This window comes from Amblyomma mixtum, chromosome 8 (genome assembly GCF_055824585.1).
Source record: "Amblyomma mixtum isolate Tamu chromosome 8, ASM5582458v1, whole genome shotgun sequence".
Classification (NCBI taxonomy): Eukaryota; Metazoa; Arthropoda; class Arachnida; order Ixodida; family Ixodidae; genus Amblyomma; species Amblyomma mixtum.
Window position 1 is genome coordinate 131,552,434 of NC_143019.1, and position 21,192 is coordinate 131,573,625.

Consider the following 21,192-nt stretch of genomic DNA (forward strand, 5'->3'; position numbering starts at 1 on the left):
GCCGTACAAACAGCTTTTCGTTCACGTTGCAAAATCCCATAAGTGAACCAGTCAGACCACTAAAAAAAAACGCACAACCCTCATTTCCTATTCTTGCACCTGCATTAGGAGAGGAGACTCGAGAATGTTGTCCTAAAACATTTCGATTGCCGGTTATCGCCACCAGATTACCGTCAGTAGTTTGTATGTAAAAAGCTGCGAGGTGGCGAAACATCATTGCATAGCGCTGATCAATTTTTTAACAGCGCGGTAAGACGAGACACACCGATTCTCCGTATAAAAATCGGTTGCGAGTCGGCGCTTGTGCTGTGTGTACTCTCTGTCAGTGTCGCCTTCCCGCGCTGTTTTAACTGTGAATATCATAGCAGCCTCGGAGTAAGGGGAAGGGGGGGGGGGGGGGGGGGGGCGGGCTGAGCTCGCACTTTATCTAGACTTCCCTCTTCTTGCCGCTTTCGCTACTGTTGCAGGCTGGAGATATATGTAAACACAATCTTGTCGGTTCGTGCTGTCCCGAATGCCGGCATTAATCTACCGAAGTCCGCACCACATCATCCTTGTCACGTCGGACCGTGAACGGATATTCCGCTCATAAGCGGTGATCGGAAGTAGGCACTGTCCCAGGTAAGATGTCTGCTTGAAAGGGACACCTAGGACAGCTCGAGCAAATTCTATTTAATACAAATCGATTCTACGTCTCTTTCTCGCCATGTTGAGTAGCAAAATATGCATTTCTCCATCATCAAGATTATCCTAACGCGTTTATTGCTGAGCAGATTGTATTACAATGTCTCAGCGTTAATCATACTAGTGACTTTATAGCGAAAAGAACTACACAATCCAAAAGCTCTCCAAGTATCGTTGATTCCTTGCGAAATGTGCGCCGGTGAAGGTGACACTTTCATTGCAATTTTTTGCCCTTTACATCTTACAAAAGGTCCACTTTCAGTGAAATTAGTGTCTTCATTTTTTAATTGCTTTTATCTATTATCATTGGTAAACCTAAATTTATCTCCAGTGTCACTAAAAAGTGTGTGGCAGCTTTCTGGGCCATTGTATCGCTTAATTCAACATTTATACAACTGCAACCAAGAAGAGATGAATGGGGAAATGTGCTTGCTTGCACACGTGCGCAGCATATCTAATTTATTATCCGTCACGGTTGCGCAAAAGCTGACCACGTCATATTAGCACCTGGAGCCGTTCAGGCAAGAACGGAGTGGCTCGTTTGCTACTTATATATTGAAGGTACCTACAGCGCCTTGAGAGGCATTATTTTATGCGTGGGGGAGGGGGGTAAGTACATTAACAGCAAAATGCAATACAGCAAAATAGAACAAAACAGAAAAACATGTTACAGAAAAATTTCCAGAACTTCCAATAAAGACAACAGCATTCTGATTACAACCGAGACGCAGAACCAACACTGAGAACAGCATAAACAGATTATCGCATTGCAAATTGCCGCCTGGAAATTCTCACTCTCAAACACTTCATTAGGCAGCAGGTTCCAGTCCCTTATTGTGTTGGGCAAAAAGGAATATTTAAGTGTATTAATCCGGCAGTTATACCTCTAATTTTCATGGTATTGTCTCTTGTACTCGAAAGGTAGTGAGGCTGCCTTAAATAGACGATTTTATTGATTCCTGTTTTATTATTGTAAGTGTTGTACAAAAACTTTATTCTGAAAACTTTTCTTCGGTGGGATAATAACTTCCAACTAAGAGCTTCCCTAAGTTCAAAACTTATAACCTTAAAATTATAATTCCCAGTTACGAACCTTGCTGCCCGCTTCTGAAGTCGCTCTAGCTTGTCTTTTAAAATATTTGTGAACGGGTCCCAACATACACATCCTTATTCGAGAATTGGCCTGACATTCGTAATGCTCAATGTTTCTTTTAGGCATGGAGTTGTATGTTTAAAGTTTCTTTCAAAAAGGTTACTTTGAAAAGGGTTGTTACTTTTCCTTTCGTCTGCAAGTATGGTTATTTCAATTGTGTAATTCAAAGCACCAAAGCGTTCAGAGTTGAAGTGGTTGTTCCCAGGCTGTGTCCTCACGGCATAGACTGGGGAAAGCAGGGGGGTGCACTAGCGCATGTAGAATCCCTCCCAGCAGAACAGCCCGTTCCCCAGGTAGCCGCGGTCGCAGGCGCAGCGTCCCATGGCCGACCCGAGGGGCACGACGCACGATGCGTGGCGGCTGCACTCCTCGTCGGCCCGGCACGGCTGCAGGCCGTCCACGTCCGCACGGAGCCGCTCTTCTTCTTCGATGGGCGATGCCGGCCGCCGCTTGCTGCCGCCCCGCGAACGGTGGCCCATCCGCCCACGCCCCGAGGGAGACGGGTCTACGCCGCCACCCCGGTGCCGGTGCTGACGCCAGCGTGACTGCGGATACAGTGGGGCGCCTTTGGCTCGACGTTTGATAGTAGAGCTCTAGAGGAGATTGCTCTGCAGGACTCAGTAAATACCCGTAATTTTTTAATGACCGGCGCACCGCATGTGGCACAGATAGCAAAAAGGTTAAACACTTCCATTTCTGCTATTACAACCACATGCGTCGCAAACATACTCGAACAACGGTGTTTTTGAGCACAGTTTTGGAAGAAAGGCGAATCCCTCAGCTCTGAGATATGCAGAAGGCCTTCTGAAAGATGAATTTCTGCATGAGGTAACCCTAACGACAAAAAGGGGATAATTTGTCTGCGACTGAATGCTGCATGAAGAAGTCATGGACCAGTATTCAATTTCACTCTTAATTTCCTCCAGGGACCTGCCTCTTTGTCCTCATGCCTGCAGAAATAAAAAAAACGGCAATTTTTACTATGCTGTCATAATTGTTTTCTCTTAAGTTTTCCAGTTTTTAACACGTTTGCAATGAGGGCGCCATTAGTAATGGAATCCTAGAAGTTGATAACCTTTATTCGACGTTTTAAATGTCTGGTCATTGCAAGGTAAATTCTACAACTTCAGCTTTCTATCTGAGGACTGCATGACCAAGGTGCAGCTTGAGATATAACATCTGTCGATCGCGAATATGAATGGCGCAGATACGAAAGAACACCAGACATATGTCTTGGTGTAGACGAGCTGGAAAGAAACATTTTTGCTATAATCAGGCTCTAAAGGTCTGTAATGTCTCGTGTGGTAGGAACACCCCGTGGCTTGCTGAGCACGCAACTCTGAAAGTGTGGTAAATTTTTTGCGACATGAAAATCCAGGCTCATGTACAGTGTTCAGTATTGACGTGGTCGATTTGTTATATTCCCTCCTTCACAATGAATTGATGAAGGCGGTTTCAAAATGTGTAACAATTGACAATGATGAACAACAGTTTATTAGAGGGTGTGGCATTTCTGTGGCTAGCTTTCTTGAGCTGCTGTCTTTTTATTTAAAGTCAATGTTCGTTGAATGGGATGGTAAACTGTATACCCAAAAAGCGGGTGTTTGCATTGGATCTAGAGTGGCACCAGTGATTAGCGATATTTTTTTGTCCTTTGTTGATCGTGGCATCTAGGAAAATCTGTGCGGAATGGCGTCACGCATCTTTCGTTACGTCGATGACTTCTTAATTTTTGTAGAAAAAATTAACTTTTCTAGGCGCATGACTGATGTACTAAAAGTATTTAAAGAAAATGCTTTAGGTCTAGAGTTCACAATTGAGGTCACGGTCGGTAGCAAGCTACAATTTTTAGATGTGAGTTTGAAGGTGGAGACGGGACACGTCTGTTTGGAATATATCCAAGGATGGGAAAACCGCTGTTAAATTATAAATCGCATCATTTCAAAACAGTTAAAACAGGAATTGTTGTCTCATCGCTTTTGTCCTCATTATCAAAATCTTGTATCCATATGGCAACCAATAGATTCAATGAACAAGTTAAAAGGTTACAGGAAGCTGGATACCCGGATGGTGTTATGTTATTGGGCTCTAACAAGGTAGCCAAAAAGCTGAAGAATCCATATTTGGTGCCTTGTCCGGGAAAAGAGAAGGAAAGAAATAAGTTTGCCATTCTTCGTTATGTACATCGCGTGTCACATAATCTTAAAAATGTGGCGAAAAGGTATGAAATAGGGGTTTTTTTCGCACCCAAGAAACTTAAAAGGGTTTGTGGTGTTTTGGAAAAAAAAAGGCTGAGCAACGAAAAGAATCTGAAACAACTTGTGGGATTAAGCACGAAACAATGTATGTGCCATGCGCAGAAGAGGTAGTTTACAAAATCTCAATGTCATGCGGAGAAATATATATCGGGCAGACGGGGCGTTGCATCAATACACGTTTGAAAGAGCATGCAAATAATCTGGAAGCTAACAAATCTAATAATCTAGTTGACCATGTTCGAGACTGCCAACCTTGTTTTCCTTCATTGCCTTACTGTGATATCCTCTACAAACACCCGTCCCGATTAACACGTGAGATTATAGAAGCATATCACATGAGGAAAAAGCAAGGTTATGCGTCAGTAAGCCATCTATTTCATTATATGACAGTGAGGTTGCATACCTCGATGCCACGTAGAAACATGGGTTTTGTTTGTGTACTAGCTGAGAAGTTGGCCACTTTTTCTATAAAATGTACTACTTTCCGTGAATTAATTTCAGTCGTGAGTCAGCGCTTGTCCTGTGTTTTCTTCTACTCTGCGTCGTTACGCTCTTGGCCTTCAATAACTTCCTCAAAGATAACCAAGCGGCCACGCGTGCACAAGGAGTACTCGGCTTGCACCAGGCTGACAATAAAAAGAATATATTTCGGTTGCATATTTGGGTGGCCCCGTGGCTTTGTTTCCTGGAGGCAAGCTTAATAATTAGACTTCGTGGACACCGCTCAACCCGGGGCAGTTTATGCAACGCGCTGCCATCTAACGATAGTGGCTTAACGATGCGAGAGGCGCATTGTGATCGGTCAGCATAGGCGTCAACCCTTCCTATTTTTATGTACTGGCTGTTATAGATAGTGCTCCAAGGGCGTCTTTTTCTTTTGCACTCTTTTGCAGCCGCCGATTTAATGACTTTGTCAGGTGACCAGGTGTGAGCTGCCAGGTTTTTGTCGAATTGCTAGCTCTGCTGGTGGGGCAGCCACCGACGTACTACTACGCATCGTTATCGGACATTGCGGCTGCTAGCATCGATCCCGTCACCACGTCAAGTCATCCGGCCGTGATCCAAGATTTCTACCACAGCCTTCCCAGCGGTGCCACTGCTTCGTCGACAGAAGCGGCAGGAGCATCGGCAGCAGCAACACCGGACTGTATAAAAGAGGCGTGCCACGAAGCACGCGGCAGTGGGCGCGGCGACAATGCCAAGATGGCGGCTGCAAACCCTTTTGGTTTGGTTTGGTTTATAGGGTTTAACGTCCCTAAGTGACTCAGGCTATGAGAGACGCCGTAGTGAAGGGCTCCGGACATTTCGACCACCTGGGGTTTTTTAACGTGCACTGGCATCGCACAGCACACGGGCCTCTGGAACTTCTCCAAAAAAATTCAACCTCCGCGGCCCAGATCGAACCCGCGTCTTTCCGGTCAGCAGCCGAGCATCATAACCACTGGGCCACTGTGGCGGGGCCTTTTGTCTTCTTCATCCAGGTGAGAAAACGCTACGGAAAATATCTGCGTAGCAACAATGTTTGCCTTCTTTTGCTGCCGTGCTCACGGCCCGTGCTTGATTTGATGTGCAGTATAAGTGTTTCATTGCGATTCTTGTTGCTCCTGGGGGGCGACATCGAGGTGAACCCCGGAACAGATAATTCGATTTCGGAGCAATTGAAGTTGATTGGGGCAAACATACAGGGAATAAAGAAAGAGAAAAATGTAACCAACCAGAAGCTCAAGGTTATTGAGAAGACTCTGGAAGAAATAGGAAGACTTCAGAAAAGTTACGGAATGCGTAGAAAACGTAACTTAATTCGACCACCAGCTGTCAGTAATGACAAAAAAAATGGACGATTTAGAGAATTGAAGCCGACGATCAAACTTGATTGTTTTTGGCATAAAGAAGCAACAAGAAGAGTCTGACGATCAACTTAAGGCAATAGTAACAAAAGATATTCTTGAAGATAAGCTAAACGTGATAGTATCAGGTATTGAAAATACATAGACTTGGTAGACGAAAGGCCGAAAATGAAGGCACAGATAGACCTGTAAATCTTTAGGTTACTAGACTACCGGAATGAAGTGAACATTTTAATACAGTGGTCCCAACTTGAAGCCTCTACCTATTCAATTAGCGAAGATTATACACGAAGTGTCCAAGAGGTGAGGAAAAAGCTGTATAGCTTTCCTTTGTAGCCGTATGGCTGCGCTTGGGTGGATGCCAATTAGCAATTACTCCCTTATTATACCATGCGATCTTAAGCTAGATTTGGAAATGATAGAGGCTCTAGACATTATTAAGATATTGGGGGTACATTTCAACAGCCAACTAAGCTGGGACAATCATTGTAACGCTCTCATCAGTAAGCTTTCGCATATCACAGGTATCAATAACCGTCAACGTCACTTACTTCCATGCAAAGTGAAACTTGTGTATAATTTGCTCTTTATGTCCCAAGTAAACTATGCGCACTTAGTTTGGGAAACAACTACAGGTACAAATAAAAATAAGATTTACGTTTCACAGAAGAATGCTCTACGTGCGAACTAAACGTCGGTTCTGATATGAACACATTTATTCCGCCAGTTATATGCCGTAAAAGTGTCTGAAATGTATGTTAAGCTGGCTAAAAGATATAAGGAGGACATAAAAGAAAATGCGTATTACTTGCGTGACTCAGCACACAATTCACTAAATGTACAAGTTTACCCTAGCAGACACAGCGAACTATGGCCTATTCCAACATGCCGCACAATATATGATACATATAGCCTAGCAAACACGTTGCCCCGTCTTTTAAACAAGTTTCATGCTGCAAAAGTTCATCTATCACGAGCATGCTGCAAAGATATACAGGATGTATGTGCTACGTTTTAGATTTTAATGAGCTTTCACTGCTTCTTTATCTCTTTCATTCCACAAAATGTTGATCTGATTTGAATCCTAAATTGCTGTTTTTCTACGAAGTGTTTCCTTATTGTTTACCTTGTTTCATTGTGTTTTCTAATGAGGCGCGAACCATTTTTGACAAACATTGTTTGCATTTTGCGATGTTACTTCTGTAGGAAATTTGCATGTTACCTGCTGCCCTGCAATGTAGGGGCCGAGGAGCATGTCGAGCCACAATTTCTGGCTTTTTCCCTCGACCCTCACCATGTGCACATGACAAAATAAATAAATTGAAATTGAAATCATCTGCCTCTTTTTTTTCCGACTTCCATGCAATTAGCGCCGGTCTCTGCGTAAACCCACACCAGCATATCTATATTTTGGTGTTGGTAACTTACGTGCGTTTCCCGGTGGCGAGCGTCGGACGTTGGCCTGGCCGTCGTCCACGTTGACGATTCGCAGGGTACCACGCTCGCAGCGCCGTTCTCTCCGCGGATCAGGCGGAAACAGACGTTGTTCGCGAAAACCGCGGGCGGCGGCTCAGGTCTCGAGTCGGGCTTAGGACTCTCCCGGCCGTTCTGCAGTTCACCCACTACCGGCACTTCGTGAACGTTCCTGCTCGCTTCGGCGCTGTGGTCCCGCACAGCTTGGCCGTTCATGACGCTCACATTAGTCTGCACGACGGTGTAATCGTCAGCAGGCTCACCGGCCCTGACAACGGGAGCGTGCTGCGAGTCGACCTTGACCGAGATATGTATGACCGTGTCTTCATCTGTCGTTGACTGGGCCACATCTGATGTCAATGTTTGGCCAGCTGAAGCTGTTTTGTACAAAAAAACAATGGCCTGTTTCAAATATTCAGTTGTCGCAAGACGTTTTACCGCAGTTCACGGCATAACTGTGCGCTAAAACCATGGTATTTAGCGAATGGAAGAGCATTATCGCAACACCTGACAAGCCGCACAATATATTAGGGTGAATGTTAGGTTGTTCTCGAAACAGAGCTACGCTCCTTGTGCGATGTAGCTAGCGTATTTACAACCTAAATGACAGCCCCTGTTGTGTCGATATACAGAAAGAGGAGGAACGACAGTGCCCTGCACTGGGTCAAGAAATCGAGCGAGGTGTTAGTAAATGCGTGCATAACTATCCTCATCACATGGTTAAGAAATTACCGAACACTTAGCTGGCCTATAGCCAAAGGCTAGTGACATGTCCGTCAGTGGCATAGCAGGTGACAATGACAAAAAGTAGCACAGCAGATGTCAATGAGCAGATTTAACGAAAAAGACGGTGAGTGCACCTTTTGCCCAAAAAGGAACGAATACTTAATCTATATAGGAATGCTAAATTCAAAAGCAAAAATAGCAGAAATTCCAGACAAGAAACATAAAACATTAATCTTACAGTAAAATTTTCATTAGCGTGTGAGAAGAAAACCAAGCGCTGAGATAGAGCAAACAGCGTCCTGCAATTCCACGTTCCCCGTGACACAGGACTAAAAGAAAAAGAAAAAAGCAAAATATCACAAGCATGCAAACTGTAATGCCTGATGCATTGAACAATATCATGCCAGAGAAAGTTCATGCAGGTAGAATTCTTTCAACTTTTTGAAAAGTTGGGTAAGCATATTGGAATGAACGATATATTGTTCCATGTTTTCGCGCCAGTGAATTCTATTACCCGTTAACCATAAATATTATCATTAAGAGGATGATTTCAGTGGCGCAATGTGGCATTTCTGGTGGGGCAAACTGAAGCATGAAACAGTGTAGTGTAGAAATTGGTGGTTAAGCATCAAGGCATTGTACAGACTCTTCACTATCCTTAGGTCGCGCAGCTGGACGAACGGCAAAATTAGCAGCTGGGAACACAGCGCTTCGCTTCGGGAACTGTAATAATACGTCATTATTCTAACTGCGTGTTATTCTTATGGGAAAAATATATGTTATATATGTGAATCCCTAAGTTTCGATGCACTAAAGTAAATGGATGAGAATTACAGCGAAATAGACAATGCGCAATATACCGATTTCCAAATAGTTCCGTGCTTGCGACAAGGCATAGCATTCAGATGCCATCCGCTTGCAAACAACAGTGATTTCTTACTGCCAATTCAAATTCTGATCCAAAAATTACTGCAAAGTGTTTAAATGAGTTTGTTCCAGAAGGCTGCGATAAATAATTATGCGCACTCTGTCCGCATAGATCTTTTTTTTTTTTGCGGAGAATGAAAAATGACATATCTAGTTTTCCCAGCACTGACGGTAAGCTTCTTTGCCAAAAACCAACCAGCGATTTTAACGAGCTCGATGTTACCCTTAGCTAGGTTTTCCGGTTTTACTGAAGTGTCAGTACCATCAGCATGCATTTTAAATTCCCCAGAGTATAACATTATTGGCAGGTCATTCGCATATAAATGAAAAAAATAAGAGACCAATACAGTTCCCCGAGGAACTACTCTTATTAATATGTTTTTACAAGACATGTATTCGCCGATTTATTTGTTTATTTTATTATTTATTCAGGTACGTCACGGGCTCCGACTGGAGTTACTACAAGTTTGCGTGCCCCCCTGAAACTTGCGATTACCTCGAACGCTTTACAATGAACGGTTTATGACTAATTTACTCATCAGTATAGTGTAATCCACAGTATAAAATGATTTTGTTACGTATAAAAAAAATTGCCCATGCAAGCTTTTGATTCTGTAAGGAATGGTTATCTGTTAGAGTGAAAATACAGCCGTCGATGTGGAATGCTTTTCTCTGAATCCCCATGGCAGGAGCAAAGAACGTCATGTTTATCGAGATAACTTCTATACCTTTTAGCAATTATCTCCTCGAAGATTATATTTATTGCAGTTAATATCGAAATCGATCGATAATTAGATGGATCTGAGTCGTCAGAGCATTTAAATATGGGGACAATTTGACTAAGTCAGCCAAGTACATTGAAGAATCTAAGGAATGACTAAAAAGTTTTCAAGGGATTGAACATATTATATCAAAATCTTCCTTGATTAGTGCCACCTTGTTTCCATTGGGGCCGGCAGATTGATTAATTGGGAGATTAGAAACAAGAGAATGCCGTTAATTAATTTCAATATACAATAAAAACGTGCTAACTACAGATAAACCAGGTTTACTGTGCGTGCTTCGAAGCTGCTCGGATAAAGACTGCCCAACATTAATGACATCGGTGCTTAAATTTCCCACAGTATCTTCACTAATATTTTGCCGAAGGGCCTTATCTTTCTCAATTCTACCAACAACCTTATTAACTGTGCACCACATCTCTTTTGTATCGACCGCTGTTAGTTGGATATTCTATGAATAACAGTTCGTTTTTTGTGTTCTCATCAGTGAAACTGATTGATTACGCTGACTTTTAAAGTTTTAATTGTATTGAAGAGAATTAATTACCTTTTTTACTCTCCATTTTTGACACCAGTAATCTTTGGTTTTTAATATATTCAAGATCTGCCTTGTCATCCAAAGGCAAACAGGTGTGTCGTACGACCGTGTACTTATCTTGAGAGTGCTATTATTTATAGCCTTATTGAGCAATGAGTTCAACTTAGGCAATTCTACTTCAACATTTTCATCCTATACAGTGTCAAAATTCGTTAATAGAATGTTGTTGCGGCGCAAATTACAGTAAATTGTAGTTATAATTTTGGGAGAAGTCGACTGACACTAACAGTGTAATCGATGGAAATGAAAATCGGAAAATGATCAGATATCAGCTGCGCATATGTGCCAGCTTGAATTCCTTCACTGATGTTAATGTGTGATCAGGAAACGTTGCAAACGAGTAACCCATGTTGGCTCCAAAATTAAATTTCGGAAGTTGAAAGCTTCCAGTATATATGCGTAATCTCTGTTAGGTGTGCTATAGGTACCAATTTTAACATAATCTACAATAACTACCTGGAGGTTGTGCCGTCCTGTAATTTGCAAAAAAGTTTCGAGTTTTTCAAAAACCACTCAATTAGATTCAGGTGGGCGATAAAGCACCCCAACGATAAGCCGGCATTCAAGATGAACAAAAAGCGTTTCACACTCAGAAGAGATGATCGCGGCTGACAGAAGAATAATAAATTATAGGACATTCTTTACGAAAAGAGCTACACCACCCCAGCGGTAACATGAATCACGTGCGGATGACATCCCTTTTTACCCTGGGATAAGTGCCTGTCCGTCCTTTTTTAGCCAAGTGTCAGTGACAGCAATGACGTGAAAATAGTGAATTTGTTGCGATGAAAATCCTTCAAGAAGGTGTTGGTTCTTGCCCATTGTTTTGTCCACAGTAGCAATGAAACAGTAAAAAAAGCCTTCGGGAACAGTAAAGAAGACTCAGTAGGACCGTCGTTGAATGCAGATGAACTGCATTGACAGCTTGCATTTTAGGCGTCTCTTCAGCGCGAGATATATCTTGAGCATTTTGGCCAAAACACCATATTCCGAATGCTGTGAAGGAAAATATTGCCGCGAATGTTTGTAGTGTTTTTTAATACTTCAAAGCTACCGGCACGCCGCTTCATCGCTTTGGTTGTGATGCAAGACGCGCCTAGATTTATCTCGATTGATCGCATCCAGGTGAAGCCGATTCTACGTTGTTCCAGAATGTTCTAGTAACCTTCCAAGCTTTATTTAGAAAGTTCGCTATCAGCCTTAAAAAGAGCATGGCCGAGAGCGGAAGGCATTCTGTTCGACGACCGCCGAGCGCGCTTGCTGCGCCGCCGCCGAGTGATTCAGGTATTTGCGTACGCAAGTCAGCCCAAATAATTAGTTTCGTTTAGAACACCTTCCCGCTGTTTTTCTGTTTGCCGGACTGCAGTCACCACTACCTGACATCTGGTCCCACTTATGACACCATGTAGACACGACGAAGCATGGTGTATGAATGACGCTTTATTCAAGAAGGCGAGCGGTTATATAGGCAAGCGGTTAGATACCAGAAATGGGGAAGCTTCTGTCCGGCTAGGCGCATGTGCATGACTCCATTACGTCACAGTGCTGACCGATGTCCCTGTCACCTTCACCCTCGGGAGCCGTCAAAGCAGCCCGAGTCATCTCAAAGAAGATTACGAGAAAGCAGCAGAAGCGACCCCAACCGAAGACGAAGTGCGAAGCAGCCGTCGTCTTCAGAGGCGTTGACCTGAATACGGACTACTGCCGGACCGTACGCGAGCAAAGAACTAGTCAGTTCCGACGTCAGCCATGACTACGACACCAGCTCCCATTATTTTGCACCAGCCCCGACTGCCGCCCACGTTAACGGTCCACCGGTCCAGTATCCTGAAGAATGGTTGGAACAGTTTGACCGTGCCGTCGTCCTCAACAGTTGAGACTACCAGACTAAAGTAAGCCACGTTTTCTTCGCCTGGAAGGACCAGCCAGAATTTAGTTCGAAAACCACGAAGCTTCCGTGGTGACGTGGGAATCGTTCAAGCGGAACTTCCTGAAGGCGTTCTCAAGCACAGTCAGAAAAGAAAGAGCTGAACTGCTGCTACAATCACGCATCCAACACCCGAATGACACTGTGACTGTGTATGTAGAAGACATGAAGCGCCTTTTTCGACGTGTGGATCCTGAAATGACGGAGGAGAAGAAGGTGGAGCTTTTGATGCGCTGTGCTAAGAAGGCACTTTTCGGTGGTCTGGTCTGACCCGCAATCCAGCGAAGACGGTCGCTGAATTCACCAGTGAAGCAGCCGCTATTGAGGAAACCTTGGAAGCACGAACTCGTCATTTTCCTCGCCAGCTCCAAGTGACCTCGACTACCCTCTCGGATGCCACAGCATTCGGAGGCAGCCTGCTTGATGTTACCCGGGAAATTGTACGGGAAGAGCTGCGTAGCCTTTACCCTCTTCCAGCCAGCCTGAAGTAGCGACCGCCGCCGCGGTGGCTCAGTGGTTATGGTGCTCGGCTGCTGACCCGAATGACGCGGGTTCGATCCCAGCCGCGGCGGTGGAATTTCTTTGGAGGAGAAATTCTAGAGGCCCGTGTACTGTGCGATGTCAGTGTTCGTTAAAGAACCCCAGGTGGTCGAAATTTCCGGAGCCCTCCACTACGGCGTCTCTCATAGCCTTAGTCGCTTTGGGACGTTAAACCCCATAAACCAACCAATCAAGTAGCAACCCTTGAGGAAATCGTCCGCGAAGAAGTACAGCATGCAGTTGGCTCCCCGTCACAGACGACACTAACGGAAGCGGAAGCCATGACTTACGCCGAGACACTACGCAGTCCTGCGCCCCGACGAGACAAGCACCAGCTCTATAAGAACGACGACCCGTTGCTCCCGCCCGCCCACCTTACGAGCGACGCAACCGAACTAAGAAATGCGACTAGTGGAGGGCTCCCGACAACCGCTCACTGTGTTTCCATTGTGGCCATGCCGGGAACATACTTCACCACTGCCCGTACAGACGCATCGGCCTGCGAGGTTTTGCTATCTACGCCACACGACCGGTCCCCGGCCAGTCACCGTGGGAAATCGACGACTACCTGCGCAGAGGGGAGTACGTGACAAGCCGTCTATCACGCTCTCCCTCGTCGTTCACCACTGGTTTTGCATCACCGGGCCGCAGCTACGCCGCGGCTGTCCGACGACGGTCCCCTAGCCCCCGTAGGGGAAACTAAACCAAGCAACATATGGAGGGCAGGTTGCTTGCCGAGTAAACGACGAAGATCCTCCAGCGACCACGCCGTATGAAGACGCCGCACCCACACGCCGACGCCGCCTACAATGACAACATCGACCACGACGCGAACCGCCTTCAAAACTACGCCGCCATCAAGAAAAGCTTCGACCAGAAGCCCCACCCACGACTCACCCACCCGACGAAGCCATCACCCGACTCCGAGGACGAAGTGCAACGCAAGAGCCAGGACATCCAACTTAGAAGTCGTTATCGACGGCCGGAAAATTAACGCTCTAGTTGACACAGGAGCCGATTATTCGGTGATGAATGGACCATTCGCTGCGCAGCTGAGGAAAGTAACGACCGCATGGGACGGCCGCCAAATGCGCACCGCAGGCGGCCACCTCATAACGCCATCAGGACGATGCACAGCGCGAGTGACCCTCAAGGGACATACCTATGCCACGACCTTCGTAGTGCTACGGCAATGTTCCCGCGAAGCGATCTTGGGTATGGATTTCCTTAACGAGCATCAGGCGATCATCGACCTGCGGTCCAAGTTCATCATGCTGTCCCCGGATGAGGCCATCCCTTCCATGAGAACTGAGGAACATAACGTTGCCCTTAGTGTCCTGGAGGAACAAATGAGCGTCCCGCCCAACTCAAGCGTCATCAGCACCGTAGGTGCCACGGAAGCCAATAATGATGAAGGTTTCATTGAGGAAAACATGCAGTTGCTTCTAGACTGAGGAATCGGCATCGAAAGAGGCACTACGCATTTCCACAATGGCCAAGCTGAAGTAAGTACTGCTGATTAACATCAGCGAAGAATACCGGCATGTTAACAGGGGAACGACGACTGCTTTCTGCGACGAAATATCTGACGTACAAGACTTCGCCCTCTCCGAGCCATCCGTAGAAGATTCGCCTGACCAAGAGAACTCGCCCACTTTCGACATCAACCCAGCCCTGCCGCGGAAAAGACAAGACCAGATACGCAATCTCCTTCGAAGCTACAGCGAATGCTTCTCGTCATCGCCGAAGGTCCAACAAACGCTGATTTCCAAGCATCGCATTATAACTGACGAGCACGCCCGACCTCTCCGCCAAAGCTCCTACCGAGTGTCGCCGCGTGAACGACAAGCCATCCACGACCAAGCGGAAAAATTGCTTCGCGACGACGTCATCCAAGCTTTAAAAAGCGCCTGGGCGGCACCGGTTGTTCTAGTGAGAAAAAAAGGTGGCGCACTTCGCATATGTGTTAACTACCCACGCTTGAACAACATCACAAAAAAAGAAGTCTAACCCCTCCCCCGCATCGATGACACAGTGGACCGGCTCTGCAAGGCTAAGTATTTCTCATCGACGGACCTCAAAAGCGGCTACTGGAAAATTTAGGTCGATGAAAAAGATCGCAAGAAGACCGCACTCATAACTCCAGATGGCCTCTTCGAGTTCAAGGTGATGCCGTTTAGTCTGTTCCGCGGCAGCGACATTTCAGCGAGTAACGGATGCAGTGCTGGCAGGCCTGAAGTCGCAGATTTGTCTGGTATATTTAGAAGACGTCTTTGTCTTCGCCTCAAACTTTAAGGAGCACCTAAAAAGACTTCGAACAATACTAGACGCAATCAAATTGTCCGGCCTATCTTTGAAAGCAGAGAAGTGCCACTTTGACTATGAAGAGGTGCTCTTTCTACGCCACATAGTTAGTAAGGAGGGAGTACGTCGAGACCCGCAGAAAACAGCCGCTATTGAAATGTTTCCGCCGCCGGCCGATACGAAAGCTATGCGCAGATTCCTCGGACTGTGCGTGTATTACCGACGATTTGACAAGACCCTTTCGCGCATGGCCGAGCCACTGATCCACCTGACAAAGACAGACGTGCCATTTAAATGGGAAGCGCCGCAAGTGGAAGCCTTCAAGGAACTTCAGCGTCGTTTACAGTCCCCACCGAGCCTCGCGCACTTTGATGAAAACGCCGAGACTGAACTTCATACAGACACAAGTAGCGTCGGCCTAGTAGCTGTCATCGTTCGGAGAACTGACGTAGTGAAGAACGTCATCGCATACTCTAGCCGTTCCCTCTCCAAAGTCGAAGCTAATTATTCGACAACTGAGAAGGAGTGCATTGCCATCATCAGGGCTACGTCGAAATTCCGCCCCCACCTGTACGGTCGACACTTCAAGGTGGTCAGGGATCACCACGTACTGTGCTGGCTCCGGCCGCCTCTCTCGATGGAGCCTGCGGCTGCAGGATTTTGACATCACCGTCGCTTACAAGTCCGAACACAAGCGCTCTGACGCCGACTGCCTGTCACGAGCCCCTGTAGATGCACCACCGCCGGACGACGATGAGCATGCCTTCCTGGGACCCATCAGCTCCACCTCTTTTGTACAACGGCAACGCTCAGACCCCGACATAAAATGCCTCGTCGAGTACTTGGAAGGCGAGGTTTCTTCAGCACCCGCCTCGTACAAGCCAGGATTGCCTTCGTTCTGTTTACAGAATGATGTCCTCGTGAAGAAGAACTTTGCAGCGAACAAAGCAGCCTACCTTCTTGTCCCTGCAAGTCTGCGCGGAGAAGTTCTTCAGGTTTCGCACGACGAGCCGACAGCTGGACATGTCGGATTTTCTCGCACCTCTGCCGTATTCAAAACAAGTATTACTGGCCCGACTGCCTGCCGATGTCGCACATGATGTGAAAACTTGCCGAGATTGTCAGCGACGATAGACCCCTGCAACCCGACCAGCAGGATTTCTGAATCGCAATGAACCCCTCAAGGCCCTTTCAGCAAATCTGCACGGACTTCCTTGGCCCTTTCCCGAAGTCAACATCTGCAAATAAGTGGATCATTATTAGACAGACTACCTGACCCGCTACGCCGAGACAAAAGCCCTACCGAACGGAACAGCAGCAGAAGTCGTCGAATTTATCGTGGAGTGCATTCTTCTGCGACACGGCGCCCCCGATGTGCTCATCACGGACAGAGAAACAGCATTCACGGCGGAACTGACGCAAGCCATCCTGCGTTACAGCCAAACCAGCCACAACTGCCAGGACCACTGCATACCACCCGCAGACCAACGGACTAACCGAGCGCCTGAACAAAACCACCGCCGATATGCTCGCTATGTATGTCGAAGTCGAACAGAATACCTGGGACGTCATCCTGTCATAGATTGCCTACAACACCGCAGTGCTGAACACCACCCAGATGACGCCCTTTTAGGCTCATCCATGGCAGGGAGGCCACGACCACGGTAGACGTCATGCTGTCCAATGTTACCGAAGAAAACGTTGACGTCGCCTCCTACCTTCAACGCGCAGAAGAAGCCCGAAGACTTGCCAGATTACAGATCGAAGACCAGCAGCGGACGCCAGACGCTACAGCCTTCGAAGACACAATGTGGAATACAAGCCAGGAGACCGAGTCTGGTTTTGTACGCCTATTCACCGCTGCGGATTGAGTGAAAAGCTTTTGCGCCGCTATTTCGGCTCGTACAAGGTTGTTCGTGGGCTAGGTGAACTGGACTATGAAGTTGACTAACGTGGAAGATTGGGCGTGTTGGTACATGTCTTGAACAAATAAATGGCAGCGCAAGCGCCGTCCTTCAGCGCCGTCCTTGTTGTCTCGTCTAGTCCTCGTCTCCTTGCGGTGCCATTTATTTGTTCAAGATATGAAGTCGTCCTTGATGAAATGCCTGCATCCCAGCGACGCCGCGTACGACCAAAAGTTGCTCATGTACAGGACAAAGGGATGCAATAGACAACTGAATCAGTGCATTACACAAAATTCTTCTGGTGCCTGATATTGCATATACTCTCTTTTTTACGAGTATCATTGACCTTTCTGCAAAGCTGGGAAAGTCGCCTTGGGGCACTAAAGACGACTTCAACTCCAACGCTAAGTATATGGTCTGTTCTAAAAGTAGTAGGACTCATTTTTTTAAACAAAATTTATTAAAGAGAATAGTACAAACGATTACAATTTTTCAAGGTAGCACCCTTCAGCACCTACACGCTGCTGCCAATGAGTTTTACAGTTTTCGTACGCCTCCAGGAACGCCTGGACGGGAATGCTGTTTAGCTCCCTCGTCACGGCCTGTTGAACCACCTCTACCGATCCGTGATGTTTCCCCTCGAGCGTCGATTTTATTCTCGGGAATAGAAAAAATCTGGCGGGGCCAAGTCGAGGCTGTAGGGGTGCTGAGGCAGCGTTGCCGTCTTGTGCTCGGCAAAAAATGGGGGTCCTCATTAAGATGATGAAGAAGATCCTACCGGTTGCCCTTTTCTTCCTCTGACAACACTCCCGGCACCAACTTCGAGCATGCTTTCCTCATGAATACGTTTTCTGTCACGATCTCAAAAACATGGGTTTTAGGAATGCTCAAGTCACCAGCAATCATTCTGATACTCATTCTGCGATCATTGTTAAGTAAATGTTTCCCTCGCTACACATGTTCGTTGGTCTTGCTGGTCGAAGGGCGTCTGAAGCGGTCGTCTTCCTGCACTCTTTTCTTACCTTCTCGGAAAAGCTTGTGCCACTCAAAAAACACCTGATCTACCAATGGAAGTGTCACCGTATTCGTCCTTAATCATGTTGTGAGTCTCTTTGCCCGTTTTACCAAGATTTACTCAAAATTTGATCGCGTATCGCTGATCCAGTAAACGCTCGACGATTCTGCGTGACGAGACGTTTCGACAGGAGTTCACAGTACAAGCCACCTCTTCTCTTCAACGGCCGAGAGCCCACTGCCGATTTTCCCCAGCATTCCCAATATCTCCCTTCAACGATCCTGCACGCGAAGACCACCTCTCGTCCGCCCGTTCGCCCAGGAAAAAACCAGTCCTACTACTTTCAGAACAGACCCTGTATATGCAATATTGAGTATATGCAATATCAGGCACCAGAAGAATTATGTTCAATGTACTGATTCAGTTGTCTATTCCATCCCTTTGTCCTGTGGGAAGCAGTATATTGGACAGACAGGGCGTTGTATAAATGAAAGACTAAAAAAAACATGATTACAACGCAAATGTCTAAAAGTGCCGTCACATCGGTATCCATTGTCGGGATTGCAAGGATGTAGAAACAGGTTTTCAGGAGGACACAGGGGCGCAATAAACGACACGGCATAGAAGTAGACAGGGACGAGCGCTTTCGCTGTCTAGCGCTCATCCCTGTCTACTTCTATGTCCGTGTCTTTTATTGCGCCTCTGTGTCCTCCTGAAAAGTTATGAACCAACACGCCCAAATACAAGTACTTCCAGAAACAGGTTGTTTGCCGCACTTTGAAGAAAATTCGGGTAATAGCCACAATCAGAAGCACGAGGCCCCGTGAAATAGTTGAGGAAATCACAATAGCTGCGTTAAAAGAAAAGTGCATTAGCAAGCCTTCAGTGTCGCTATTTGGGAAAGAACTCGCCTATCTGGCACAAAATTCGAGGCATTAACATTTTAACTATCCCACCTTATGCAACCGTCTTTTATCCCGCCAACTTTCTTTCCGCTATTTGATACACAAAACTTAACCTTATGTTTCGGTGGGTTTTACTTTTTAGCCGTTAGTTTTTCCACGATGTTTTCTTAATTTTAGCTGTTAGTATTTTTGCCGTGTTACTTGTTGGCATCTTATCTTTTTCATTTCCATTTCCCTGTTAACTTTATTGCTTTTATCGCTTTTATTCGTTTTTAGCTTTTTGTTTTTATCGGTTTTTGTTATCAGAATCAATTTTCATCTTCACGAGGTCTGGCGTTTTTTTTGCCTGTTTTTTCCCTGTTGTTTATTCATGCCTCCATTGAAACTTCTCACCTTCACGTGTTATATTAGTTAAGATCTTTGGTTTGCTTGTGCCGCTTGGCTCATCATGACCTTGTAGATTCCACTTGTTCTTGCCTTTCTTGTGTGGTACGCCCCCATGACATGGCTGTATATATACGTTGCATCTGTACTTCTAAAATAAAGTTGAAAGTTCAGCGCTCCTGTCCGTCGTGTACCGCCTTTTTCTTGTCCGTTGTGTTTTTTGCGCTGATTCGTTCAGAAGCATGTCCTACCAACTAGCCCATCAACAAGTGTTGCTCAAATTGACTTCGCTCGCTTTTTAAGGCGTTTTGGTCTACGCTGCAAGTACAGCGTCTCTCTGCTGATCCAAGGGTTGCGGCTACAAGACTGCTTAGATATCTTCGGCCCAAAACGCTGGATACATTCATGAACCATGTTCTTGAAGATGAGCCACAAGTTATTAATACTGCAAGGCTTCGTTTGGAAATCGTCATGCAGGACGCGCTTAGATTTATTTCGATTAATCGCATCCAGGCGGAGCCGATTCTACGCTGTTCCAGAATGTTCTAGTAACCTTCCAAGCTTTATCTCGAAAGTTCGCTATCAGCTTTAAAATGAGCATGGCTGGGAGCGGCCGGCAATGTGTTCGACGACCACCGAGCACGCTTGTAGTTATGCCGCCGCCGAGTAATTCAGTTGTTTGCGGGCGCAAGTCAGTCCGAATAAAGAGTTTCGTTTAGAAGACATTCTCGCTGTTTTCCTGTTGGCCGGACTGCAGCCATCACTACATGAAAATATGCACAAACAACTACGCGTCATATTAGTTCTCCGGAGATAAAATGTGTTTACAAACACTCTGAACGAGTGGATTCTTGAGGCCGTATTCTGGAGCGGCACATATCCATTCCATTTGATCCTCTGTGATTGGTCGCTTCTCCCACTGACGCAGGGCGTTAAAGCAGACGCTACGCAGGTTGTTACAGAAGCGCACCCTTGATGCCGCTTACATGCGCAAATGGGTCTCGAGCCCGTGTCGCACTGCTGGGGCTGTCCCGATTCCCACGAATGGCGAAGCACGAGGACACGTTCGGACACGCCACACGAACTTCATTGCCGCTGATTCAGTCCCGGCAAAGAATCCAAGTGCCGTTTGTGCTACGCATTGGCGCAGCGTGGTGCGTGTGACTGAGCCGGACGGGATGCGGCGGCGATGAATCTCATTTCTGGGGCATTGTCCCAGAAATGTGATTCACTTTGGTGTTATACAAAGATGTTTTTCGAATTTTACTATGATAATGAAAACCTTGCAAGGACACAATCTTGTTTTTGCATGCCTTACAAGTGGATTTGCTTTAAAATCTCTGGTTTAGAAAACTTCGCTCAAAATTAGGCTCTTTACCCACGGACGGTACAAACGCAGACCATGAGACGTCACTGCACTTCCTAGCTGCGAGCCGCAACCGGTAGCGCTGCTTTAATCAATCGGCGAGCGCGCTGGGCCTTTGGGAGAAACAAAACTTGATGTAATGTAAACTGTCATTGTGAAGTTTAATGAAGCAACTCGTCGGCTCTATGTGACGCCGTAGTGGAGGGCTGCAGATTAATTTAGAGCATCTGGGGTTCATTAACGCGCCCTGACGTCGCACAACACACAGCCGTTTTTTGTATTTTACTTCCATTAAAATAGTCACCACGACCGAGATCGTACCCTCGACCGTGGGATTGGAACCGAACGCCAAGACGAATGGTCCACCGCGGCGGGGATATAATTGAGATATTCTTGAAT

At 46.3% G+C, this 21,192-nt stretch overlaps 1 protein-coding gene across 1 annotated transcript in view; it reads right to left on the bottom strand.

Annotated features, from left to right (window-relative positions):
- Nucleotides 1-2,085: 2,085 nt before the first annotated feature.
- Nucleotides 2,086-21,192, bottom strand: part of LOC149334466 (uncharacterized) — a 48,949-nt gene continuing 29,842 nt past the window's right edge. Inside the window, exons 7-8 of the mRNA XM_089556249.1 lie at nucleotides 7,371-7,786; nucleotides 2,086-2,382 (exon numbers count right to left, since the gene is read on the bottom strand). Of these exons, the coding sequence (XP_089412375.1) occupies nucleotides 2,086-2,382; nucleotides 7,371-7,786 (713 nt within the window). The remainder of the gene's footprint in view (nucleotides 2,383-7,370; nucleotides 7,787-21,192) is intronic.